Source organism: Triticum aestivum, chromosome 3D (assembly GCF_018294505.1).
Source record: "Triticum aestivum cultivar Chinese Spring chromosome 3D, IWGSC CS RefSeq v2.1, whole genome shotgun sequence".
Taxonomy (NCBI): domain Eukaryota; kingdom Viridiplantae; phylum Streptophyta; class Magnoliopsida; order Poales; family Poaceae; genus Triticum; species Triticum aestivum.
In genome coordinates, this window is record NC_057802.1 from 301,587,923 (window position 1) to 301,615,892 (window position 27,970).

At 46.4% G+C, this 27,970-nt stretch overlaps 1 protein-coding gene across 1 annotated transcript; it reads right to left on the minus strand.

Moving 5' to 3' along the window:
- Window positions 1–2,741: 2,741 nt before the first annotated feature.
- On the minus strand, window positions 2,742–10,596 carry LOC123078540 (ABC transporter G family member 37). The gene is made up of 20 exons (XM_044501085.1): window positions 9,993–10,596; window positions 8,570–8,903; window positions 8,397–8,473; window positions 8,200–8,253; window positions 7,993–8,083; window positions 7,558–7,859; window positions 7,186–7,467; window positions 6,785–7,098; window positions 6,483–6,643; window positions 6,267–6,370; window positions 6,030–6,186; window positions 5,658–5,911; window positions 5,231–5,563; window positions 4,849–5,139; window positions 4,688–4,771; window positions 4,462–4,595; window positions 4,155–4,382; window positions 3,877–4,048; window positions 3,434–3,688; window positions 2,742–3,329 (listed from the first exon to the last, which is right to left on the minus strand). Exons 1-20 carry the CDS (start codon window positions 10,440–10,442, stop codon window positions 3,057–3,059), a joined length of 4,350 nt encoding a protein of 1,449 aa, XP_044357020.1. The 5' UTR covers window positions 10,443–10,596; the 3' UTR covers window positions 2,742–3,056.
- Window positions 10,597–27,970: the final 17,374 nt, after the last annotated feature.

Genomic DNA, 27,970 nt, shown 5'->3' on the forward strand with positions numbered 1-27,970 from the left:
ATCAGATCTCACTCTCGTAAGTGACCGTGTAGGTATTGACAACCCCTTATCGCGTTGGTTGCGAGGTTTTATTTGTTTGTGTAGGTGCGAGGGACTCGTGCGTGGCCTCCTACTGGATTGATACCTTGGTTCTCAAAAACTGAGGGAAATACTTACGCTACTTTGATGCATCACCCTTTCCTCTTCAAGGGAAAACCAACGCAGTGCTCAAGAGGTAGCAACGGCCTACTTGCTGCTCTACGTCGACGACATCATCCTAATGGCATCCACTGTCGCGCTCCTCCAGCGGCTTACTGCTCGTCTTCGCGATGAGTTTGCCCTGAAGGACTTGGGGCCCCTGCACTACTTCCTTGGCATTGAGGTGGTTCGACGGCCAGATGGGTTCTTCCTGCACCAGCAGCGCTACGTCCATGAGCTTCTTGATCGAGCCGGCATGCTTAATTGCAAGCCCGCTCCCACGCATGTCGACACCAAGGCCAAGGTCTCCGCTCTGGAGGGTTCTCCCGCATCCGATGCGGCTTTCTATCGCTCCATAGTGGGTGCTTTGCAGTACCTGACCTTGACGCGCCCTGACTTGCAGTATGCTGTTCACCAGGTCTGTCTTCACATGCATGCTCCGCGCGACTCTCACTGGACTCTGGTGAAGCGTATCCTCCGTTACATACGCGGCACCCAGTCCATGGGACTTACGTTGATGGCCTCCGCCTCCACCGACCTCGTTGCCTACTCTGGTGCGGACTGGGCTGGCTGCCCGAACACACGACGCTCCACCTCGGGGTACTGTGTCTACCTTGGGCCGTCTCTGATCTCTTGGTCCTCCAAGCGGCAGCCCACCGTCTCCCGCTCGAGTGCCGAGGCAGAGTATCGGGCAGTGGCTAACGCCGTTGCTGAATGCTCTTGGCTTCGTCAGCTGCTCCAGGAGTTGCTTTGTGATGTTCACAAGGCCACGCTCGTCTACTGCGACAGCGTCTCCGCCGTGTACTTCTCCGCCAACCCGGTCCACCATCGTCGAACGAAGCATATTGAGCTCGACATACACTTTGTTCGGGAGCAGGTGGCTCTTGGGTGCATCCGGGTCCTCCGCGTCCCGACGGCGCAGCTGTTCGCCGATGTCATGACAAAAGGACTGCCTACTTCTGTTTTCGAGGAGTTCAGGTCCAGTCTTTGCGTCTCCGGCGACGCTTCGACTCCGGGGGGTGTTGAACATATGGTTTGTGTATGTATATTGTATAGCCAGGCCCACCTTCTAGTCATTGTATAGTTGAGGTTATGGCTCACTTCTCCATATATACGTGCGCTATGCACCGATCAATATATCGTGAAACACTGCCAAAACTCTTGTTTCCAACACGAAACAACAAAACGCAGCCCGTTCGGGAGTTATCGATTCCGTAGAATTTCCAACTCATACTTTTGGCGTTTAATTTCCCTTTGCACATTACCGAATGTCAGCCAGTCCCAGCTAGATAGGTCACCCGGTAGCTCACGAAGCTTGTCTTGCACTTCCGCAACCGAGACTGCTTCCGGATTGTTCTTCCATGCCCTCAACACATGTTTTTAGCTTCGGGTGCGTTTCCCACGTGGTGTCATATTTGAAAGGTCTAGCACCCTTAATATTCATGAGCTCTTCAAAGAAATTTAGGACAATAGGGCTGTGATCTGAGCACGTTGCCGACGCATGATCAAGCTGTGGGAAACAACGAGCTCCATGCAGCATCCGCCGCTCGGTCCAGTCCCACCCTCGTGAAAGCGTCGCCTGCTACTTTCTTCTCGAACGTCCATGGTGAACCACTGTGTCCTAGGTCAGGTAAACTACACACGTCCAACGCATCTCTAAAGCCGTCCATCTCCTAGTCATTGTATAGTTGAGGTTGTGGCTCACTTTGTACTCCATATATACGTGCGCTATGCACCGATCAGTATATCGTGAAACATTGCCAAAACTCTCGTTTCCAACACGAAACAACAAAACGCAGCCCGTTCGGGAGTTATCGGTTCCGTAGAATTTCCAACTCATACTTTTGGCGTTTAATTTCCCTTTGCACATTACCGAATGTCAGCCAATCCCAGCTAGATAGGTCACCCGGTAGCTCACGAAGCTTGTCTTGCACTTCCACAACCGAGACTGCTTCCGGATTGTTCTTCCATGCCCTCAACACATGTTTTTAGCTTCGGGTGCGTTTCCCACGTGGTGTCATATTTGAAAGGTCTAGCACCCTTAATATTCATGAGCTCTTCAAAGAAATTTAGGACAATAGGGCTGTGATCCGAGCACGCTGCCGACGCATGATCAAGCTGTGGGAAACAACGAGCTCCATGCAGCATCCGCCGCTCGGTCCAGTCCCACCCTCGTGAAAGCGTCGCCTGCTACTTTCTTCTCGAATGTCCATGATGAACCACTGTGTCCTAGGTCAGGTAAACCACACACGTCCAACGCATCTCTAAAGCCGTCCATCTGGGACTGAGTCCTCAAACCCACTCCATCATGCTCAGACTGGTGCAAAACTTCGTTAAAATCACCCATAGCCACCCAGGGAACCGGATTTGGTGGCAACAAGAACTCAAATAGAGAGTACAAATTCCCGGGCCACTAGCCAGCTCTTGGTTAGCAGAACTGATGAGATGATAGTTACCCAAGGAAACATACGCACTGCGGCACTGCCACTAAGTAATCAAACAAATCTTGAGATAAAACAATTGCTTTGTAATATTTGGGCAGCAATGGGAAGTTTCACAAGGGATTGAAGAATCAACAAAATTTCTGCCTCCATTAACTCGTCAGAAATGACAACATTACTGGTCAGGTTTACATTCTCCGACGAGAAAAGTAGCAGTTACTCAGCTAGAGCTGGTAAAGAAGCTGGAGGCTCAACAAGACTAATTAGCCTTTCCTACAAGTCCTACAGAGCATAGTTGTGCGGAATTTCTACATGCTTGAAATACAAAATAACCTCTATATCATCTACAGAAACAACTATACTTTGTTCAATCCATCCGCACTGGCTGTTGGACAGCAGTATGGCACTACGTACAAGGAATCTGAAAGAATGTCATCCTCATCTTTTCTGGAAGTTGAACCTCATGATGGCAAAACTAAACAGGAAGGCGAACAGCACGGTGAAAGCAACGTGCACCGCCGCCACAACCCACAAGAAGTCATGATGGAAACCAAAGTAGTCCGTGACAAACTGGGCGACAGTTATCTGTGGGCCTGGAATTCCCTGATCGAGCGGCTGTTGGATATCACCAAACTGGGAGGCAACCAGTCCGTATAGCGTCCATGCCACCGGGCAAATCCATGAGTACCACCTCCACCAAATAGGAAGTTTCTGAAGTAAAAGTTCAACGGATGAGTAATGTGAAAGACAAGGAGCACTGGTAAGTACAAAGTTTACACAAAAGAAATGAAAAATGTATCAAGAGTGTAACTTACAGGTCGGGGGATAAGATATCCTGAGAAGAGGTTCCATACGTTGTAGAATGCTGATGAGATGATAGCTGCTATGCTCTCATTCGGCGTCAAGCCAACAGCCATCATTCCATAGAACGTGAAATATAGCATGGTGAAGTACATGAAGAACAAGTACCACAAGAACTTGGCAACTGTCCATTCGAATCCAATCATGGAATAGACTAGCCCGCCATATATCAAAGCCTGAACCAATACGTACGGAAATTCGATAGCAACCTAGAAAAGGGATAACATGACATTGTTTAGGTTCCAGGACTGAGATAATTCAAGAATGTTGATAAACTGAGCCATGATAAACTGCCAGTTCTGTTACTTTAACCACGGCTGTGACTTCGATTGCCAGTTCTCAAAGGTCATTCATACATATGCCATGAAATAGGTAAACCGACAGTCTAAGAAATTACCTGTCCAAATGCATATGGAAAAGCTGAATACATGCCAGCTGCTCTTTCCCGGTAAAAGACTGTTCGCTCCACCACGACAACTGGTTGAACAGAACCAGAATTTTGCACTCCGATGTATAGTACTGCAGCATACATTGATCCCATGGCATTGAATAGATCCTGTGATCTTCGACTGCATCGTGATATAAGTAAGGCGTCAGATATATCTTACTTGAAGTAGCTACTATATCCAAAGTACAGAAAAAAAATGAAGTTATAGTATCAGTTAGGAGATGTACGTTTTACTTCCAAGGTCCCAGAACATCGTTCCGAACATTAGCGCAATGACGATGGTGAAGAGTAATCTCACTGCTGTGTAGGATGGGTTTCTCCAATATGACAATTTTTGCTTCCACAAGCAAGCTAGACACTGTGTGACGAATGATCTAGAGTACTGTGTAGGGAAGTTGAGATCTCTGGAGCCAGGAGGTGGCATGCTTAGCTCCTTTATGAGTTCCTTGTTCCTTCTGAAATTGCGAAAATGAAGAGTAGTTAGAAGTGTCACTCACGCTACAATGTATATGAATGGCTTGTGGGGAAGCTTACTGATATAGTTCTGATTGTCTGTAAACTTCAGCGAAATCAATACCAAGCATTTCCTCCTGCGCACTAGAGGACACTTCCAACATCCATGTCGCTGGGTTATATCCATCTTTTATCTTACTAATGCCTTCAATTTCCTGAATAAATGCACACAAGGAATGTTCGATGTGATCTAGCTGGCAACAAGAGTTACAAGGTGTCGCACAACTGCTGGTTTTGATCTTCTTACCTCAAAATACTCAATCAAATTTGCTGAATTTTGGCCAACAGGACCAACATAAATTTCTTCTCCCCCTCTCTTCATCAAGAAAAGCTGCAGCCAAGATAGTCAATATATGACCTTAATAAAGCTAAGGGTAATAACTGAAATAGAGAATAATGAATAACCACCTCATCAAATGCTTCAAATATGTCAATACTTGGCTGGTGGATGGTGCAAACAACGGTCCTGCCAGTGTTAACAGTGTTCCTAACAGTCCTCATCACAATTGCAGCTGCACGAGCATCAAGACCAGATGTTGGCTCATCCATAAAAATGATCGACGGGTTAGCAACAAGCTCCACGGCAATTGTAAGCCTCTTGCGTTGCTCAGTTGATAGACCATTCACTCCAGGGAGCCCAACAAGTGCCCCCCTCAATGATGTGAGCTCTACAAGATCCATGATCTCCTCAATGAACATCTGTCATCACAGTTCAGCCGGTAAGATCTCCAATCAGATGAGAAAAAAGAAATCAAGAACTGATCATTTGCCTAGATCAAAGCTAACTAACCTTTCTTCTGTCTGAGTCAACCTCTGCAGGAAGCCGCAGCCATGCAGAAAATACGAGTGATTCATATATTGTCACATGTGGAGAATGAATATCATTTTGCTCACAGTATCCCGATATACGTGCAAAGGTCTCTTGCTTCTTTGGATAGCCTGATACGGTGATTTCCCCCTCTATGTATCCTCCAGTTTTCCTACCCGCTAAAACATCCATCAGGGTTGTCTTTCCCGCACCACTCACACCCATTAATGCAGTAAGTACACCTGGCCTAAAAGAACCACTGACACCCTTCAAAAGCAACAAGCGGTCTTCCGTTACTCCTTGTGCTTTCATTGCCTGTGGATATAAAGCAATATACCTGGGTAAGCAAACTTGGGTAATGGGTATACAATCATAATTGCGCTCTCATGTTCATTGACAGGAAATTTACCTCTGGCATGTCCACCGAGTATTTTGTGTCGTTAAAGGTAAGTGACAGTGGTGTAAATGGAAGTACCAGTCTCTTCCTGCTGTCACTAGAGTCCGCGCCACTAATCCCCGAGTTTCGGTCACTAATGTGAGATAATTCCAATTCCTGCTTCCTAGAATTCTTTTCCTTATGACCCTCTAGAGCTTTACCAGTTAAATTTGCATGTTTTTCTTTCAGTTCCTCTTCAGACATTGATGGGTGAGCATCTGTCAATGCTGCAAAGAGAAGAAAGTGGCTACAGTTAATATCCTATAAGTTAAATGCCTAAGTTATAACCTGCAAATGTTGATTATATGATCCTTGATAAATAAGTAGTTTTGTAAATATACTTACGACTCAAAACTGAAAGTGCTAAGGTGTAGAGCAGGTTGAAGAGGAGAGTGTATCCAACCATGGCACCAAGCCCAATCCAGTACCACTTAGCTTCCGTAAAGATGCCACGATTCTTAAGCACGGTAACTCCAATGGTCTCATTTGTTCCACTAACAATCTGTAAAATATGAATACATATTGAATTTTCTATGTGTGTCGTGGTGACTTTGATTTCTTCTCAAGACAGAGGGTACTTACTTGGTTCCAACTGGGCCCCAAAAATTCGTTTGTTGAAATAGCGTTCTGTGCATATGATAGGGGAGATATCCAGTAACCCCAAATCCACCACTTTTTGATATCAGCTGGAAAAGAAAAATAAGATGGTATCATGTAAGCAACAATCAACATTTAGTTCCATCGTTGTCATGTAAAGATGGCAACATTCATTTTATCATGGTCGAGCCAGTAACTTACGTCTTGCAAGGATGAAGCCACCCAATGCTGCAAAAGCCAACAATGATAAAGGTCCAAAGGTGTGGGACACAACCATGTCTCTTCCAATTCCAGCAATGAAGCGGAACAGCGAAGATGACATCTGATTGATCGCAAGGAGCAGCAGATACTGCTTAAAGAACCTGAGCACAAGAAATCATTCAGACTTCACAGAGCTAGTTCTTGTGGAGCGATAATTTAAAATACTTGCTCACAAAAATACATAACTGCCTAAGAAGCAATATAATTGTGTAAGCAAATTGATGTTTGCATCAGTGTCATACCTGCTTACACTGGGATCAAATCCAATGACATAATACGTGGTGAAAACATAAACTCCAACTTCAACAAACGTGATAGGGATCTGAAGAATCCATGATGGTATGGTATAGGCCCATGCAGGAAAGAAAAGAAGATCCCTCTGCTTGAAGAAGACAGGAAGTTTCATGACGGTCATCGCAAGCTCCGCAAAACCATTAAACATTATCGTGTCGAGAGCAAAGAACAGCGCCCCCAAATAGATTGTTCCATATTCAACATTACGGCGCATGTTTGTACGGAAAAATGTGGTCATCACAATGAACGCCATCAGAGTTAGCTGCAATGATGGAAAGGTTCAGATTGATGCTACCTAATAATCTCCATCCTAATAAATCAAGGAAAACATTTAAAGATATGAACTTACATTGACAGCTTTAAATATGTACATGAATGCATTCCTCTTCATGAGTAGAAGCTCTCTATCGATAGTGGCTTTCAGCAACTCCATCCTGCTGACACCAAACTTTGAAGTGGCCAGAGCAGCAGGGTGGCTTCTGGTCCTATCAAATGGCACTTTAAGCTCGTTCTCTATCGATTTGCCCACATGGAAGGAACGGAATGCATCCGCAAATTGCTTGACAGGTACAAAACGATATGGCCTGTCACCCCTGTACCAATATTGCTCCTGGTCTTTCTTTGATGTCACCTTTTCAGTTATTCAGAGATTTCAGTACCATTCTCTTTAAGAAAAAACAGAATCACAGCTGTAATAAGAATTTACAGATGAGACACACACCTCCTGTAAAAAGTCAGCAACACCCTTTCTGCCAGGGCATTTGAAGCCCATGAACTCAAAGAACTCGAGCACATTTTCTCGGGGGCCCTGGTACACAACCTGCCCATCAGAGAGGAGTATAATGTCGTCAAACAAGTTGTATGTTTCAGGAGCTGGCTGCAGCAAGGAGATGACAGCAGTTCCGCCTAGGATGTGGATAGTCTGCCTGAGAGAATTCACAATCTGGTATGTGGTTGAGCTATCCAGTCCAGTGGATATCTCATCCATGAACAGAGCTTTTGCAGGTCCGACAAGCATTTCACCTGTGCATTGAAGATACATGAGTCGATTAGGAATTTCTTAAATAAGACTATTTTACTGTGATGAAGAAGGTGCAAGTCTCGGATTGCTGTACAAATATAAAATGAACCTCATTCTTGGTGAAAATATATATACCTGTTGTGACACGCTTGCGTTGTCCACCAGATATACCCCTTAGCATCTCATTGCCTACCAACGTGTCAGCACAAATATCGAGCCCTAGTATCTGCAGTTACATACAAGAGTAACAGACATGAGAAGTCATCATTCTATTAATACACAAATGTACATAAGAATCATCCTTGCGGTGCTTCAGCTGGACTCATAGGTAGCAGACTATACCTTGAGTATGTATTCTGTCACAATACTGGATTCTTGCCCTCCCATAGCTGAGGCCTACAGGGCGTAAGTAACGAAACAAGTGTTAACAAATTTACTGATAAACAAGTCTTGTTCAAATGATTCTCCTCAATCCTAAGCTAGCCACATAAACAGCTTTAAGAAGCATAAAATGCTCTAAAATGTGATGACATCCTCACCTTCATGTAGACATCGATATCATGATCGGGCTTGATGTTCGCTGCCTTTTCCCTTCTCGCCAGCTCAGTAAGCATCTCTAGAAGAAGCAAAACAGCAAAGCTCAGAGCCTATCGCCACTATGACATAGGAGTACTAAGATAAGCACATTCCCAATAATCAGGCAGCAGCATACCATATCTAGTGCCAACACCTTGGCACCGAGCCGAGAAGGCCAGCGTCTCCCTCACGGTCATCTCCCCGATGTGGAGATCGTGCTGGCTGATGTAAGCGGCGGTCCTCTGGGGAACGAACTCGTCCATCGCGTGGCCGTTGTAGGTGACCTTCCCGGAGACCTTGAGGTCCTTGTCGAGCTTCCCTGCCATGGCCAGAAGAAGCGTGGTCTTGCCCGAGCCAGGAGGTCCGAGCAGCAGCGTCATCCTCCGGGGCTTGATGATCCCGCTGACGTCGTGGAGGACGGTCATGGCCTGCTTCCGGCTGGGGATGACGTGGAGCGCGTTCCCGACGGCCTGGAGCACACCGAGCAATCAACAGACTTAGATATCGAGAAAGGGCACGGTTCTTCCAATGGCGTAGCATGCGGTGGCGCTTGCGCTGGCGAAACGAGGTGGACGCGCACGCCATGGGGTGGAGGTCGGACGATTTCGTGGCGTGTATGGGGGTGCGGTGGAGGTTCCCCGAGGTAGGGAACGACCGTGGCGGCGCCGTGCCGGTGCCGGTGCCGGTGGCCATCGGCGGAGGTTTTTTTTTAATTCTTTTTGAAGGGGTGGCCATCGGCGGAGTATTGTTTTGAGTGAAAAGTCGGGCAGGAGCGGCAGGCTCTGTGGCGGGCCGAGCCCGGCGTCGCAACGGTTTGGACTCTTGTTGGCCTACTTTACGCTAAGAAATTTAGTACACTCCTAAAGATCCTTTTTCTTGTCTAAAATAAACATTTATCTTTGGAACAGAAAATTATTAGTAGGACTCAGTACAATTGAAAGGAGAACGAATCAGGAGTTGAATATTATTAGGTGGCGGCTAGGTTTAATAAATCTGGAATTTTGAAGTCAGAGAAAAAGCCTGGAAAGCGAGACACGGTCAGAGTAATATTTTGTGCAGGACAAGTGGTCGAAACGGTAGTAATTCTGCAACGTGTGCTTGGTCGTTTGTGAAGCCAAGCAAATATCAGGCGCCGAGAGGCGACTCACCTACCGCATTGCTTGGTAATGAGCCAAAAGCATACAGCTCGCTCGCAAGTTGCAATCGCAAGAACGAGAAAACAAAGCCCCTACTTGGCTTCAATTCTCGCAGCGTCGCTGTCGAGCAGTGTATATAACCATAAGAAAAACGAGAGTGCACTGTCACTCGCCTCCATCGCGGAACCAGCTGCGCCAAAAGCAGCCCATACTCATCGACTAACTGGCCCTACCATGCACCAGTGCTCGGGCTCGGCCAAGCCAGGACTGATTAGTTAACGGAGCAGGTCATCATTAACTATGATCAACATGCTTGTTCGAACGGTGTGGAGAACAAAAAAACAAACAAATTGAAGCTAAGCCGCCATGGACTGTGGCATCCGTTTTGCAGTGGAACTGAACTTTTTGTGCAGGCGGCTTTACCTCGAGGGTGTTGGTGACGGAGTTGATGAGCGTGGGGAGGCCGCGGTTGCCGACGCGCACCTCGGCCTCGATCTCCAGCTTCTCGAACCGCACCTCGATTGTGGGGTAGTCGATGCCCACCCTGTCCATGCGCTCCTTGAGCTTGAGGAGGAAGTTCTCGTGGTCGTCGTCGGCCGCGCGGACCAGCCGCTCGATGAGCGCCCGGCTCTCGTGGGCGCCCAGCCGCCCCACGTCCACCTCCACCTTCTCCCCGCCGTCCTCCACCGTCAGGATCCCGCGCCGCACCCGGTCGTACGTGGGCAGCCGCTCCAGGGCCGCCCACCGCAGCGCCTCCTCGTCGTCCTCCTCCTCCTGGAACCGCGACGACGTCCGCGAGAACACGTCGTCTCCGCGACGCCATAGCGAGCTGTCCCGCCGCAGGCTCGTCACCCGGTGGATCTCTCGATCCATGATCCTCGCCTGCCTGCTCACTTACTTGCCTTCTTCTTCTTCGTCGTCTTCTTCCTCCCTTGATCACTCTCTGAGCTGGCTTGGCTTAGCTCTGTTGCGCAGCTCCTCCTTGCCTTGCGACAGGGGGCTGTTTTGGCTTGGGGTACGAACTGGTACGAAGGGAGCAGACGAAGGCGTCCCTATATATACGCCCAGGAGAAGAGAAGGGAAGGGAATGGTTGAAGCTGGTGAGGAGGAAGACCACGCCAGCGAGCCACATTATCGAGTTTCGCCTCACCTACCTTGAGCGAGTCCTTGACCTGGACACATTTTGTGCAGGTCCGGTGCACTGTGCGAGCTTGGACCCGGCACGGGATGTGGTCGTCGAACTGCTAGATAATGAAACTGAGCTTTCGAGCTAGCTCTTCATTTTTCACGCGCGTGTTTAGACCTGGGCGGGGGAGCTTCCTGGCATCAGCGGGGCTTTTGTCTCTGCGTCGAGGCCGAGGCCGAGGCGGGCAGTGGTCAACATGCATGTCTCGCAATTATTCGGTTCGAGGCTGCTCTTGCCGCGATAGGTTCGTTTGGCCAGTGATAGTATGATATTACGAAGAGGGCAGCCACTTGCAGCTGCAGAGTATACTACTACGACTACTACTAGTCTCTGATTGTTAATTATAGTGTCTACTTTGGATGGGTGTGGTTAAACAAATCGAGTCCAGCTAGGACGATAAGGCCCGGCGACGACAACGGCGGCTACGACCGTCGGTTCCTCCATCCAACGCCTCACCCGAGATTGCATCACCCATTCATTTCGTTGGGGTGGCGACATGAGCAGTGACCGATACATTATTCATGGCCACCCAATCAAGTGTAGAAAAGTCTTTTCAGGCGAATTCTCTCTCCAGTTTGTCCAATTTCTCCCCCGCAAAAAAAAAAAGTTGGTCCAATTTCTCTTCGTCCATTGGTTTATCTTATCTTTTCTTACATGTACTGATGATGTGCATTTTAACTAATTTCATATTTTTATCTCGGGTCGCTTTCCCACGGAGAAATTAAGATCCAGATATGGATTTTTTTAACACGATACAGATGCAGACGCTCGTACATAAGCACATACACTCACCCATGAATGTAAACACACTCTATCTCTATGAGCACCTCTGAGAGACTGAGCTGACAAATCATATTGAGATTGACGAAGCCGACCCAGACACCTTCATAGTCAACGTGAACGTCTCCTCTCACTAAACGCACATCGTCGGAAGGCCTGGAATAAAATCAGAAAAATGCGAGCACTAGCGTTCAGTGTAGGACTTGAACCATGGTGGATTGGGGATAGCACTGTCTTCCTAACCATCCAACCAAAGATTGGTTCACGAAATTAGTTTTGTTGGCAATGCTAGACTACGTCAAGATTGGAGTTTCAGAAGACATGTTCGAATTTTTAGAGAGAAGGCTCAAGACGAGCCCGATTTTGAATTAGCAAAGCCGTCAACTGGTGAGGAATCACAACCAACAACAAAAGTCACAACGGCCAAATGATACAAGAGGGGCTGACTAGATCGAAAATACATAGGAGCACTCAGGTGCCCTATATTCAAAAATAATTTAGTAATTAAAAAAAGTCAAAAAAATCATGAAACTTTTTATGGAATCAAACATGACCAAGTATTGCACTCTTATAAAAAGATTAGACATGGAATGACCTTCATTGTATCTAGGGTCAAAGATTTGGCAAAAAAGGATAGATACAAGTACTATTCATGCTATATTGCCGTCATATTTTTTCCCTGAAGCCAATGGGAACCATTCCTTGGTAAAAAATGTTCCAGGATTTTTTTGACCTTTTTTTGAATTATTAAATTACTTTGAATATAGGGGGTGGAACACCCGAGTGCTCCTGATGCGCTTCCCGAACTAGATAGCATACAATTCGATGCACATTACAAGCACAAAAGTAACTAAAAAAGAAGAGGTGCAATGTTCAGGAAATTGGTAACTGGTAGCTGCTCAGTTGACTTGGGAGTAGCGATTAATGGTGAATTGGCCTATTTACTGGATTGTCGATCATTAATAGTTAGCTTAAATAGGAAAATACCAACATATATCCTTTTAATGTATTATACATACTCTCATGCTCTTAGTTATGTAATATATCAAAATATGCTACTGTAGGCATATAAAAAGCATAAATAAGATGTGACATTGTTAGTCCTGACTATTTAGGAACAACTTTAACAATTTAAGAGATATGAAAATGCTACTTTACACAAACATAATGTTTGATCTCTTTAGTGTGGACAAAATCTGTCGAAGGGTTATTGAGATTCCCAAGCTATTTATCACATCTGTGTAGGAAATATGTGTTCTTTTTGCATAATTTTGGTTTAGCTATGTACTAACAGATCTGCAAAAAGCTCTACACTCACAAAACCAAAATATCCATATTGGTTGACTACATAGCATGCACATTTAGTTATGCTTGATGACAAACCAACACCCCATAAACATGCAATAATTGCAAAAGCTTGCTCGGTTGCAAATGTTGATGTCTGTTATCAACAAAAATAAAACAATCCGAAACAATAGTTCCATTGACTAATCTACAAATCTTTAATTTGCAGTCTGCTAACCTTAATTAATTATGCTAATAGTTGTGAATGTTAGATTCTCCATCTAAAGAGAGGGAGAAGATGGCAGTACCTTGCTTGCCGGTGATGCCACGGAGGAAGAGACTGGGGAGCAACCGCCCGGAGGGGATGGGCAATAGCCAATGAGTCAGGCGACGGGGAGCAACCCACGAGAGAGGGTGGGGAGCAGACGACCCGAGGATGGGGACCAACCAGGCGACCGAAGTGGCGGGGTTGCTGGAGCGGTTAGCATGGTGGCTAGCATCGGCGAGGGCCTGACCAGCCGCCAACGAGGAGCGGGAGGAGAGTCGAACCCTAGCTACTGAGGATCGAGAGGGGCAAGGTAATCAATGCATTCATGGACATCATCATATGTGAACTTCACTCCATGTCTATTAGATGTTTGGTGCTGCCTATATATACCCCCACCTATTTCATCAACTCTCTTAGAGCAACCAGAGCGAAGCATACACTTTCCATATCCATTTTTCTGAGAGAGAGAGCTCCATACCCTGTGTTAAGATAAAAAAAGATTGCACTCCAAACATAGAACTTTGATCTCTAGCCACCTTAATTGCTTTCCACCCAAATCCCTCTCTGAAAAAATAGCCAAATCGGCGAGCGAGTGTTTGAGTATTGAGAAGACTATTTTTTGAAGCACAAGAGTAAGGAGTTCATCATCAACAACAACAACATTTATTACCTTTTGAAGGGTGGTGCCTTCTACATCGATTAGGCGTGCTTGGGAGCCTCCAAATCTTTGTGGGGTGAACCAAGAAGTTTGTAAGGGCAAGTAGATCGCCTACTTCATCCCGAGTGAGCCTAATCCTTCGTGGACGTAGGCCGTGGTGGAATAGGGAAGGTTGTTTCTTCGTGGACCCTTCATTGGTGGAGCCCTCAGTGGACTCGCGCAACCATTATTCTTGGAATTGAAGTCTCCATCAACGTGGGCGTAGGATAGTACCATCTATCGGGACCACGGGTCAAAATCTTTCGTGTCACCATAGCGTTTGTATATCTCCAATCCCTTCATCTAATTACTATCACTTGCAATGTCATTACTTTTCGCTACCTATGATTAGACTTGCATGTGTAGGGTGTTTGTAGACTTGCTAGAATTGCTAAAATCTCTCAAGACCTAAATTTAAAAAAATGATAGGTTTTTAATTGGGTAATTAGTCTAATCACCCCCTTTAAACCTACCAACGATCCTACAACCCCCCTCCTCGCGTTGATTCCTAAATCAGATTAATTAAAATCGAGCTTACTCTTTGTAACTTGACTTATCCATGTCGCACTTGACATGGAATCATTCTTTCCTTTTAAATGGAGCATGCATGCATCCATGAAAACATCATCTGGGACCCCCGCGTCGTCCTCCCCCTAGGGCGACTCGGGCGGCCAGAAACCTAGCCGCCGCCGCAAACTCCCTCCTCCTCTCCCTCCTCCGCCGCCGGAAGACGCCGCCGGGCTAAGCCCGGGGGCCGACGGCGGTGGCGGGGATCTCCTCTCTCGCGCGTCTCCGGGGTGGGGCGGACCCCAAGGTGTGCGGTGGCGCGACCGATCTGGGATCTGCGACGCGGCGGATGGCTGCAGGCGGCGGGAGGCCGGCCCGTCCTCCGACGGCGACGGCTTGGCGATGATGGCGCTGCGGATGGCCCTTCGGGCGGCGACGGCGGCTGCGGTCGGCTGCGGCCAGCTTGGCTGCGGTGGCGTGCATGCTGCCTTCAGATCGGCGACGGCGGCGTGGAGGGCCTGGTGGTCTCGTCGGCGGCACCTTCGATCAGATCTGTTCTGACCGGTGCAGCCGACGGTGGTGGTCATCTCTTCCGTCAGAGGTGGTCGGCCTGAGGCTGGGTGTTCGGATCTCGGGATCCGTCATCTGGCACCAGCTGCGAGTCGGGGAGACGTAGTTGCCGGTGAAAACCGAGCCGACGGCGGGCGATGACGGTGTTCCACGTCGTTACCTTGATGAAGGCATCTTCATGTGACTACCGTCGACCCACTCGTATTGCTTCGGGGGAAACCCTAGGATCTGGTGTTCCAGACCAGACGATGGCGGCACTGCGGTGTCGTTCTCTCTTGGGAGCATCGTTTTGTGGAGCAGCGCTGAAAGTCAGAGGCAGGAGGTGGAGCGGCTTCGCCTTGCACGGAGCTTCGGTGGAGATGTCAAGTCATGCCTGACCGACAGGTGCTACGCTTGGTCATGCCTGGTCGGCAGGTGCTACGCAAGATAGATCCTCCAAGGGCTTCAAGCTGTGTCGGCTGGTGATACTTGGCAGCATGACGCTGAGGTGTATTAGTGGCGACCGCGACGTGTTCAGCTGTTTTGCGTGCAGGGAGGAGGTGCCGTTGGGCGCCGTGGTGGCGTCAACGATAGCTAGACCAAGCAAGGTTGATGCATCAGTACAGTTCTGAAGATGGAGCGGTGACAGTTGGCGGCGGCGGCCTCTGAGAGCACGCCGGACCAGTGTGTGCCCCAGACCCGGCAAGTGGCTAGGTTGGAGTCTCAGGTCTTAGATGTTAGGCTTGGCTGCGATGTCTGTTTGGTATTAGGCCCAGGCTATCTGCGCCCTTTCATCAACTGGATAGGTATAGCCACCGTTTGTTGCTTAGACGGCGGCTTTAGTCTTACTGTTGTATGACTTTATAATGTCTTGTGAGAATAATTAATAAAATGGCCGTATACATCGTCCAGATGCAGAGACCGGGGGTCATCCTTCTTTTCTAAAAAAATGAAGTAGTGGCTCATTAGCCGCAACCTGGAGACATTAACGGGTACCGTGCTACGAACCATCGATTTGGGGTAATTGTACGTATGTTTTACGAGACAGAAGGATTGGGACGAACTGCAATGGTACGCATACACACATTGGAGAGATCCGTAGTACCATTCGGTCCTTCTTGCAAGCATGCGAGCAAATCCATAGCTAGTCTTTGCCTGCAAATAAAGGGAGGTGTGTTTCTCTGACTTTTTTTGTCCATTCACGCATATTTTTATCTGTTTCCCATCCGTATATTATTTTTTTGTCAACAGGTAGATTATTAATATTTTCATCAGCGGGGTGGCAGCAAAAAATTATTTAAAAATATTAGCTAGCATTGGTTCAAACTCAAGACCTCCTCTCCTCTCACTATGACTACAAGCAATTGAGCTAGTTCTCAATTATGCTAGAAAATCGGATTAGGTACAATAATATATCTATATAAACTTATGGGCCGGAGTTGATGGAGACGAGGACCACAACCACGTGAGTCTATGCTCTGTGGGTCGGCCCATCCATGAAGCTCCGCCAAGGCCCAGCCATTCCTAATCAGCCCTTTCATGTGCGTCTACCCATTAAATAGTCCCACGTCGCTTTGTTACATCGAATCTCATTAGTTTATATATGGGTTGTTTGAGAACAAGACCTCTTGAAAATTAATAAGCAAACGATGAGGCATGGATCTGATAGACAACGGAGGAGAGGAGATTGATTGTGGAAAGGATTGTGGCATGCCTAATTAAATAGATGACCAACTAAAGGAAGGAATGGAAAGTATCTTGAGAGCTATTGCGGGCTGCCTAGAAAATTCAAATAAATGCAGCTAATTAATCAAACAGATGGCTAATTCAAGGAAGGAATGGGAAAGTATCGTGGGAAGGATTATGGGCTGCCTAGAAAATTTAAACGGGTGGAGCTAATTAAAGAAGAACAGATGGCGGGCCGGCTAGAATAAGGATGTCATAAGAGTATTTAAAGGAAAACGCTTAAAAACATCCGACTTATCTTTTCTCGCGTAAACCGTCTTACCTGCCTGCCACGTGCCCCGTGGGATCAGCCCACCGCTTTCATCCCACCTTTATCTCTTACGAAGCTTGCTCCTCCACTCATTTATGTCTTTCTCCTTCCTTCTTGTTCGTGACACCGGCTAGATGAGAGGCTCCCATCGGTGAGCACCACCATTGCAGTTGGGGAATCGGGAGAGAGCGCGGCCGGCCGCTGCCTGTTGCATGCTCCGCCCAACATCGTCGAAGCTGCAACCAGAGGGCGACGCAGCCACCCCGCTGCTACCTTCTTGCCGTGGGGCGGAGCCGCCATTGCTGAAAAAGGAGAAGGCGACACCGGCCACCACACAACAGCTTGGTTATTGCATGGTCGGGGGAGGGCGACTCCGGCGACCGCGGTTACAAGCAAGGTCTTCGTGTGTCGCCCACAGTGCATACTGCACCCCCTTATGCAGCAGCACCTTTGCTGCGTCGGCGGCTGCGACGGGGCAGCGGACGACGCATGCTGCTATGTCGTGCTGTGTTGGCCGGCCACGACGTCAAGATGGTGCTGCAAAGGGGCGATGCTGCATGGCGGCAAGGTTGTGTTATGGGGCTCCGCACGGTGATGCATATGTGATCGTTGTCGGCCTTGTCTCACCGATGCATGCGACTCAGCAGTGCAACGCGAAGTCGTGCAGGGTATTGCGTGCTGTAAACAGGGTGACTTGAAGCATCGTCGGGCCGCCGGAGTATCACCTGTTGGAGCATTAGTCGGGCCGCGAGAAGATCGCCCGTCCTTAGGAGCATCACAGGTGCTACAATAGAGCATTGGGGCCATCAAGCATCGACGGCGATGCAATGGAGCATCATAGGTGCCGCGATGGAGTATCGTCGGGCCGCCAGGATATCGCCGGTCCTTCGGAGCATTGCTGATGATGGAATGGAGCATCATAGGTGCTGCGATGGAGTATAGCTGGGCCGCCGATGCAACGCCGTCGTTGCAATGGAACAGCCCCGAGCCGCCCGAGCATCGCCGGGCTGTGGTTGCACTGTGGAAGCATCCCTTGCGCTGCAATGGAACATCACTGGGGCTTTGATGGAGCGTCGCCGGACAGTTGAAGTATCGTCGGGCCTTTGATGCATGGCCGGTGCCGGAGTATCACGGGTGCTTCAGGAAAATACGCGGGCAACACAGGGTGTTCGTGGCGCTGCATCGCCCTGCATGGAGACGAACATGGGGCAAGTTGGGATGCAAGTGATGGCCTGGAGGCAGCGCTGCGTGGAGATGTGCATAGGGCAGGCTGCGATGGAAGTGATGACGTGGTCATCAGGAAATCAAGTGGCTCAAAACAGACTGTATTCGCGCAGATGGACGGCTGGCAAGGCGGCTGATCTTTTTGCTAAGATCAGCCGGCTTACGCCTAGCACCCGCCATATTTAAATGGAATTTCATGGAATGTTGCGCTCCTTTGAATGAGTCTGAAGGAAGATTACACCCGACAAAGAAAATATGAAGGCCGCTAAGTGTAGAAAGCTACTAACTAGCAAACATCCTTGTCTTCTTTTTATCTTCATCCGTCTAGTTCATTAATGAGCTACCACATAATTCAGATGATGCGTTGTTGAACGTTTTGGTGGAAGGGACAAATAGTGTGTGTTTCATAGTGAATCTAATACTATAGGATATTGTGCTTGCACATAGCGCTAAAATTTTCTTCCATTTCAACTCACAGGCATTTGTGTGAAAGAATAAAGGAGTTAATTAGCATGATTTTTTTTTCTTTTCTGCTAGCTTGTACAACGACGCACGGTTTTCTCCCGTCTCACGGGCATTTGTGTGAAAGAATAAAGGAGTTAATTAGCGTGACTTTTTTCCTTTTCTGCTCGCTTGTACAACGACGTACGGTCTGTAAACTGCATGAATTGAACGAATTCTTGATCAATATACTGCAATCTATGAGAGGCAGAGATAGAGACGTCTGACGTAGCGGCAGAGCCTGACCGTGACCGGAAAGAAAGAAAGAAAGGCGCGCGAGAACCCTTCAACGCCGAAAGCAGAAAGGCCAAGCCGCACACATTCCGCAAAGAGCATCCGAACGTGCATCAAGATGTTGCTCTTCCCAATTGCTTCTGCAACATCACAGCGGAGTGCAAAATTATTTTCCTCGATCGAATGTAATCGTTTATATTCTTGATGATCTGGTTTCCCAAAGAGTAACACAAAACGTTCCTCTCGGGTCCATCACGCATGGCACGTTGTTTTCTTTTTCGCAAAAAAATCAAGTCGAATTGACCGGATGGATCGAGGGCAAGTGGGAGGGCAGGTAGGTGGTCAAGATTTTCCAGGGGCAGACATGGATTGGGCGAACTGGTCAGCCCTTCAAAGTTTCTTGACCAACGGAGGCATGCAGTAGGTAGGGAGCTCCTGCCTAGAAAAGTCAAGGCTGCTGATTTGAATATTCTATTTACAAAGAAAAGAAAAATTAAACACGCCGTTTCCTGTTTTCAGAGGTCGTAAAAATGACTGCACTCCACTGTTTGGCTCTGCTCTGATTGCAGTGCGTTCTGATCATGTAAGATCAATTACAGGTCGCTCCGGGCAGTGGCCGGAATAGGTGGTCAAACTTTCTTATGGTTGACATGGGATTGTATCGATCAATTAGTCCACGTTGCCAAGGTTCTTGACCGAGTGGCGAGTGGACTGGTCACTGGTCACACATGGCAGTAGGTGCATGTAGAACCACGGCGAGCCTTTTTCTGGTTTGAACGTACTACACTGAAAAGGTGGACGAACATTGCCTTCCCTTTTCACACAAAAACTGCACGGTGTGCACTATTTTCATCTATTTATGGATTGCGGGTTATAGAGCAATGGACCCACCCTTAACTGGATAATGACAATGTACATATTTCAGTGAGATTCGAAAATACATCTCTGCACCCGTGCTTACGATAAAAGTCAAAACAAATACTAGAAAAAAATAAAAAAAAATCAACTTCTTTTGTGGTAGACAATTTGTTGCGTGAGACCCGCTCCAAATTTCAAGTCATTTGGATATATGAGCAGCTCTCAGCAAAAAAGACAAATTGGGGGTCTGTAAAAATGTTTACTGTTCATGTACTGTTTTGACCTGATTTGTCTTTTTTGCTGAGAGCTGCTCAGATGTTCAAATGACTTGAAATTTGGAGCGGGTCTCACGCATCAAATTTTCTACCACACAAAAAAAGGAATTTTTTTAATTTTTTTAATTTTTTACGAATTGTTTTCTAACCGGGTGCAGATGAGTCTGGGCACCGAAACGCCCTACTCAGTGAGATTCGGCTATACGAAACATAAACATTGAAATACGAGACCTGAAACCCAAAATACATATGATTTATTGGATAACTGTAAAATATTTATGAAATACTACCTTTTGTAAATAAATGTAAGACCTAAAGTTTTAGGTAACTGTAGTGACCTAAGAGAGTATAGAAGAATGGACATCTTTTTCTCATGCATGGTTGCATGTTGTGGTGTGCCTTTTTTTCCTGCATGTTAGTTGTTAATTTGTCGATATGTCACTTGCATCTCCATTTGTGGGCCGAGCGCTGCATTTTGTTTTACAATGGGCAGTCTTCTATGCATTTGCTTTCCAAAATTTGGCCTGAGAACGCCATTTACTTACTTGCATGATATGCCCGGTAGTGAAGTACTACCTCCGTCTAGGTGAATAAGTCATTCACGTAGTTCTAGGTCATCAATTTGAGAAATTAAATATATGTTATATGTCATGAAAACTATATCACTAGATTTTTACACGGATGTAGTTTCTAAATATATTTTTTATCATATATAATACATATTTCGATAGTTAAATTGTCGACCTAGTATAGGTATGTCAAGAAGCTTGGTGGGACATTAGTCAGTATTTTTGCAATAAATGTTTTTGATAAACATGAAATATAAGTAACACTACCAAAGAAGTTCTTTCGCCAATTCTCAACGCTGCTCATTATTGGGGCTTGGACCTCACGAATCTTTGTGTCTGCATTTGTGCTCCACAATTCCTATTGGACCTGGCTCGAGAATTTTATTAGTCTAAATGGTTTGCTCCATCTGCATATGTTTGATTATATGAAATAAAATTAAACATGATTTCATTCTATACAAATGGTTGGCACATCCAAAGACTATTTGTGGTGCAACAAAAGCTTGGAGGTGAGTCACCCCATCCCTTGCCTTACTTCATTTTCATGTGACAAAATAAACTATAGTTGAAAAGACAATATAGATTCTGTTGAGAGCAGCATGGACAAATTATCTGCCCGCTAATGAGAAGAGCATACCATGTGTGAACTTGTTTCTTTTGTGGAGAACGAAAATGATTCCCCGATATTTCCAAAATGTTTGAGAGTCAAAATAGTACTCCCTCCGTCCCATAATATAAGACATTGTTATATCCAAGCAGAAGAGACTGGTCATGGTTTTTCATTCAACAATTAACTTTGTAAGAAATGTACAGTTTGAAACTAAAATTCAGAGTTTGACCACGTATTGATGTAGGTTCTGTTGACTCTGTACTGATGTTGCTTCTGTTGTGGTTTGGTAGTGTATTATTTTGTATCTTTGCACTACATAAGTAGATATCCTGTAGATCAGAAAAGAAATTTTACTTTTAATGATTATAATGAACAAATCAATGTAAAAGACATAGATATAGCTTCATTTATAGTTTTTGATTCCACAAGAAAAATTGACTAAGTGCATGTAGTCAAAGATAATCTATAGAATAGACGGAAATTAGGATCGTGCATATGATTATAACAAAGTCAAACACCCTACCAGGAATGCAATTTAAACCTATCTTATATAACTGGGCATATTTCGGGCTGAGCCGGGCTTCGGGCCGGGCCTAAAAAATCCCGATGTTGAAAACCCAGGCCCGAGCCCGGCCCAGCCGACGGGACTACTAAATCGGGCCCGAGCCCGAAAAAGCCCGACACGGCCCAGTCGGACCGGCCCGGCTACGGCTAAAATCATGTTTTTCGCATGCCCGAGCCCGGCTCGATCTGCCCGTCGGGCTCAATTTCTAGGCCCGAGCCCGGCCCGATGGCACGAATAGGCCTGGCCCGACCCGGGATTTTCAGGCTGTCTGGGCCGGGCTGCCCATGGCAAGGTATACTATCTTATCTCTAAGTAAAAGAATCTTAACACCAGTGAGATATAGTGGCTAGCGTTTAAAAAATGTCATGACAATATGCCATAGCATTGTTGAACATAAACTTACAACTGCAATGAACTGATACACCAGAAGAAGAAGATTTGTGCATAGATGACCAAAGATACAAGACATACCCTGTCCTACATGGATTTTCAGAATTACAAAGATTTGACTTATCACAAAATGCAACTTTAAGCATTGACTTTAGTTATTCTTTGTTTTCACGTGCCCTATAAAAGCTACGGAAAGATTCAGATGAAACCATAAAAATATATAATACCTTCTCAAACAAGATCAAATTAGTACTTGTGCTTCAACACTAATTTCAGGTTCAACGACACCATCAGAAAGGCTGGAATCTGAAGATGATACACGTACTTTCTAGCTCGACTACATTTTCCGGTGATTTCTTCATGAGGTCCACTATGTTCATATGGTGAAGCTATAGCCCCTAAGCAAGGTGAGGCCCTTGGAAATGTGCAACAGGTATAATAAGATCACCCTGACACGGACACTGGTGCGCGTCGGTACTAAACAAACGGTTTTTAACCCCTTAATCGTCACCAAGTGAGTGTGGGCGATAGGGGGTCCTTCCCACACGATTCAGAAACCGTCGGGGATATGCCCTCCTGGCACACACGCTCGGCAAAATGAGGTCGTGTGCGACCGGTGAGCGCTCAAATATGGAAATACGTACAGTAGAGCTAAAAATTCAATTATAGCGAAATTGTTTCCGGTCGTAAGTACATCCCACACAGTCAGTCCCCACTAAACGTTTCCGTTCGTATGTACATCCCGCACAGTCGCTCCAAGGAAAACGTTTCCGTTTACAGGTACATCACACACAATTTTTCCCGTTAAATCGTTTGTGATAGCATTGCCATTGCACACAATATTAATAATTTTATCATTTGCGTTATTGAATGCATCACACACGGTGCGTAAAAGAAACTGTGTGGCAAAGGCTGTCCATCACACATAGTTTTTATGTGGTAAACGTTTGCGCAAGGTGGCCTAACGCAAACAGTTTTCAAGATAAAGTCATGTGTGCAGTGGAGATTGATCGCACACGTGGTGGACCCTAGAAACGTTTCTGATCTCCACGTATATCACAGACGTTTCGCTTTCGCAAACCGTGTGCAGTGTAATCCCTAATTAATCCCTAATTTAAAAATCACATGTTTTGAATTTGAAAGTATGCAATCACTTATTTCATATCCAACCATGTTTATTGCAAATATAGGTTCAACCACGAATGCATAATTCGATGCACATATACATATACTGAAGAACTACAGAAGCACCAAGTAAAGAATGATGAACCACAGTTGTACTAAAGACTGTAAAGAGAGAGGGGAAAGACATTCTGGTTGCTGGAGAAGGTGAAGCGGAATGCCCATATTGTGCCCTCCTCCATGCGTAATGCACGCACGAGGCCAACCCCTTGTGATGGCTGCCCGTCCATCCTTCACTGTCTTCATTAAGACTTCTCGATGCTCATTGTAGTCTGGATGAAATACTTTAACCTTCATTGCGTGTCCACCAATCATGTACTTTGCGAGGTAATCTTGAGTGAACTGCTTCAGGAACCACTGGGAGCGAAAAAGATTCAGACATTGTTGTCTAACAACTCATTATGGGAAGTAAAAAAGAGAAGGCTGTATAGTTTGTAGTTACCATCCTACAGCTCACTGTTGTGTTGGATAGAGCATAAACAAATAATTTGCTTGCCACATTCGTATCTTTTTGCTAATAATCCTTATCAGTTTCCTCACTTGATGCTTGTTCATCAATATCTCATTGCCCCATACGCAAAAAGGGTCGATGCGTGTATCCTTGCCAAGGGCATATGTACCTACAAGCAACAAGTCAATGTTAGAAGCTAACTAGTGTTCAGGCCTGGATCTATATGCACTACATTATGGAACAACGGGGGAGTAGAAGCCGAGGGATGAAGCTAACCTCGGCGGAAAATGGTGGCCACTCCGGTTGTTGTCCTGCATAAGTAGTGGAAAGGCATGATAAGTATAGCAGCCTTAACATCAAACAAATATAGAAAAGGTAAACAACATCATCTCCAAATGATAGCTTGAATGTGTTGGTTTCAGCATGCTGTTAAAGCAGATATAAAATGGAAGGCAATGTTACCGACAGCAGGCTTAACAGCCATCAAATATTGCAATTCAAATTGGTATTGTTGAACATGAATAGAACGTAGGTAATGCTTAAACATCACACTGGATAAATGTGTAAAACTGAAATAAAGGGCATGTGTTAACTACACCAGGAATAACCGGAACCAAATATAGCCGTTCAAACTGGTATTGATGTGGTCGAGCGACGTAGTTCCGACTTGCACATAATGAACAACACATTGTGAATGACTGAAATAAACAAGGCATAAATGACCAGTATAACAACCAAATATAGCCATTGAAAACTGGACAGAGTCTCACTGCAACCAACCTAACAAGCAAATATAGATAAACAGGGCATATGCTTGAAAACTGGACAAATGCTCACTGCAACCAACCTAACAAGTAGATAAAGATAAACAAGGCATCTGCTTGATAACTGGACAAATGTTAAAAAAAAAGCAACCTAACAACCAAATACAGATAAACAAGGCATCTGCTTTATAACTGGACAAATGCTAAAAAAAAGCAACCTAACAACCAAATACAGATAAACAAGGCATCTGCTTGATAACTGGACAAATGCTCACTTCAACCAAACTATTCATCAAATACAGATAAACAAGGCATCTGCTTGATAACTGAAAAATGCTCACTCCAACCAACCTAACAACCAAATACAGATAAACAAGGCATCTACTCACTATAAACAACCAAATATAGCCATTCGTGAAACTGAAGTGGAAAATTCATACTTAAACATCACATAGACCTATTGAACAATACATTTTTGCATAACTGAAATAGTTAAACACGACACAGTTAAAGCACCGCACGACAAATGCTACTACAACAAAGGGTACGGGTTGGGAAGCTAGAAAAGGTAAGATTTGCTGATAGAATGTTGCCTCACATTTCATGGATGGGATCCTTCCAGTTGGAAGAGCACATACTCATGGTGCGCTCTCTGATGTCACACATGGGCTGTTTTACCTTGGAAGAACCTTCGTGAGTGCCCTCCTCGTGGTCGTCGTCGATGAGATCTGACTTGGCAATTGAGGATCCCAAGCCGCCGCCGTAGAACGTGTCCTTCAGAAATGACAAAATGGGCTCGATGGTGTATAAAGCTCGCAAATCCTTGACCGTTTGGCGCAGGAGATCAGTGGCAGGGCCGTGGAAGAGATCGACGACGGTTGAACCAGAGGGGTTGGGGATGGACCACTTAACCTGTGACATGGCCCGCGTGAAGCCGTCGGTGTGGACGAGCTTGATGTCGTAGCCAGCTTTCCCGAGATACAGTAATATGCTAGCCCGCTGACATGAAGCCTTTGGCATGGCAACGTAGTCAACATCTTCGCCGACTTCCACGGCGATGTGTTGCTTCGAGATCGACAGGTCGGGGCGAACGGCGGCCACCTCGCCAACGTCCACCAGAGAGGCCATGATAAACCTCTTCTTGGCTGAATGCTCGTCGGGCTCCCCGGGATACGTGGTCGAGTTTAGGCTGCGACATTCTGGATCAGGAGATGTGGATCTGGCGGGGAGGGAAAAACTCAGGGGAGTGGGGTGACGGTATGGGAATCGTTGGGTAACCTGAACTTTATTATCTAAGCTAGGAGGAACTGGCAGACCGGCAGGGGTTGGCGGTGGCGGCGGCCGTGAGCTAGCGTTCGAGGGGGGGAGGGGGCGGGTGGGGGACTGTGGAGGGGGTGGTGGCGTTTGAGGATACACTGCGGGTACTGAAAATTTATTAATGGTGGGTGGAGATGGTGGTGGACGAGGGAGGGCGACGGTTCAAATGCCTCGGCTACTGCAATTTTACTATAAGGTCGGTGCTAGAGGAGTGTGGGCGACGGTTGAAGTACAACAACTACTAAAATTTGGGTAAAGGAATTGATGCGGGGCGGGAGTGCCCAAGATCGCGCACGGTCCAATAACAATATGCATGTATGATAATAAGGAAAAGTGGCGCGGATCCGCCGATTTTTGCAACTCTCAAGGCGGGTAGTTTGTTTTTTATATTTCTCGCTAGCTGGTCTATCGCACACGGTTCGTCCTAATTTCTAAATAAACTTACCCGCCTTTAGCTTGCACAGGTGGTGGTTTTACAGCGCACTTGCATCGACACGGTTAAGCCAGTACCTCTATCCTTTGCTCGCGCTTGCGCGGTCGTGGTGATTTCAGCGCACTTGCATCGCACATGGTTGAGCCAGTACCTCCACCTTAATTTGCTCGCACTTGCGCGGTCGTGGTGATTTCAGCGCACTTGCATCGCACACGGTTGAGCCAGTACCTCCACCTTAATTTTCTCACGCTTGCGCAGGCGTGGTGATTCACATCGCACTTGTATCGCACACGGTTAAGATATTATACCCTGTTCCATTGAGCGTCATCAGAGTATTTGCAGCAAAAAATAACGTTAGAGAGGGTCGAAAGACAGCCACACTAGCATGTGGCCCAAATATATATGAGTGAAAAGGGAGGTCTGTGATGTTCAAAATTCCAATGCACAACTTTGACCACGCGGGCCCACAGTTGGGCGCGTCATTGAAGATCGATGAGAGGGGCCAGAAGTCAAGAACCACCTGGAAGTGGCCAAATATATGTACGAATATTGGGGATGTTTAAAACTTTAAATACACAATGCATAACTTTGGTGGCACCTGCCTCGCAAACCCGAAAGCACCCTAACAACCACCTAGCTAGGATATATATAATGACATAATGTCGTACCTAGCTAGGATGCTTGGCCCACCACCTCCCACTTCGTGTCAGCGGGGCGGATGCACGTAATGATCGATACTTTGGTCATACATGCATGTCGCCATGACCTACCATAAGACGGACCAATGAATCTATCGTTTGGTCAAATAACAGTTGTTGTTGCCGATCAACCGCTTGGGCCAATAGATTGAACCATCATAAAAATCGCACGAGAGGGACCACAAAACCAGCACCTCTTGCATGCGGCCCAAAATGATGTACGTTGGGAAGGGGTGATGTGTGTTTTCAATATAGAATAATGTACAATTTAGATGTGGTGGCTACCTCTTGATACAGATAACAACCATGAAGGCAAGGTAGTTAAGGACGAGATACGTAGGGTTTGATGTAGGTTGAATCCATCAAACCGAGCATGTGGGAGGGAATCCTGACAATGCATGAGCTCGAGCTTTGGTTGAGCGACATGTGACGGCGACCGGCCCTAACACGAACTAGGAGGAATCCATTCATGTCCAACACATAATACCCCTCATTATCGGTCAAAGCGATGATATATACACACTCGGGGAGCCCATCGATATGCGTGTCGTCACAAAAAACCGCACAAGGGAGACGTGGTCGATCAGAAGACCCCGTATACACTACATGCGGCCCGAAAATATGTATGGGTACGGTTGTGTGTGATGTGTTTAAATCCCAAATGCACAATTTTGATGGGCCACCAACTACATTACAAACCGAACACCGTACCTGACTCCAAGCCTGGTTCAATACGTACGATGTCAGTTTCCCAACTTCGAGGCGGCGGCGGGGGGGGGGGGGGGGAGGGGGTCGTCCCACGCATGCGCTCAAACTTTATTTGGTCTAGCATGGGACACACATATATATATATATATATATATATATATATATATATATATATATATACATACACACACACACACACACATCTATACACCTATATAGTGTGCGAATAACTTTGAAAGTTGGTCGTTGGATGAAGCCAATCCGACGATACAGAGATGGCAAATTCGTGCACTACTGGCCGTTGGATATCATCTACATTCCACCAGATTCTGCCACATACATGTACAATCTAGAA

Coding starts and splice junctions, on each gene's coding strand:
- LOC123078540 (XM_044501085.1), bottom strand. CDS start 10,442: ATGGATCGAGAGATCCACCGGGTGACGAGCCTGCGGCGGGACAGCTCG. Junction 6,644..6,784: donor TTTGATCCCAGTGTAAGCAG/GTATGACACTGA, acceptor TCTTGTGCTCAG/GTTCTTTAAGCAGTATCTGC. Junction 3,689..3,876: donor TTCCATATGCATTTGGACAG/GTAATTTCTTAG, acceptor TCCCTTTTCTAG/GTTGCTATCGAATTTCCGTA.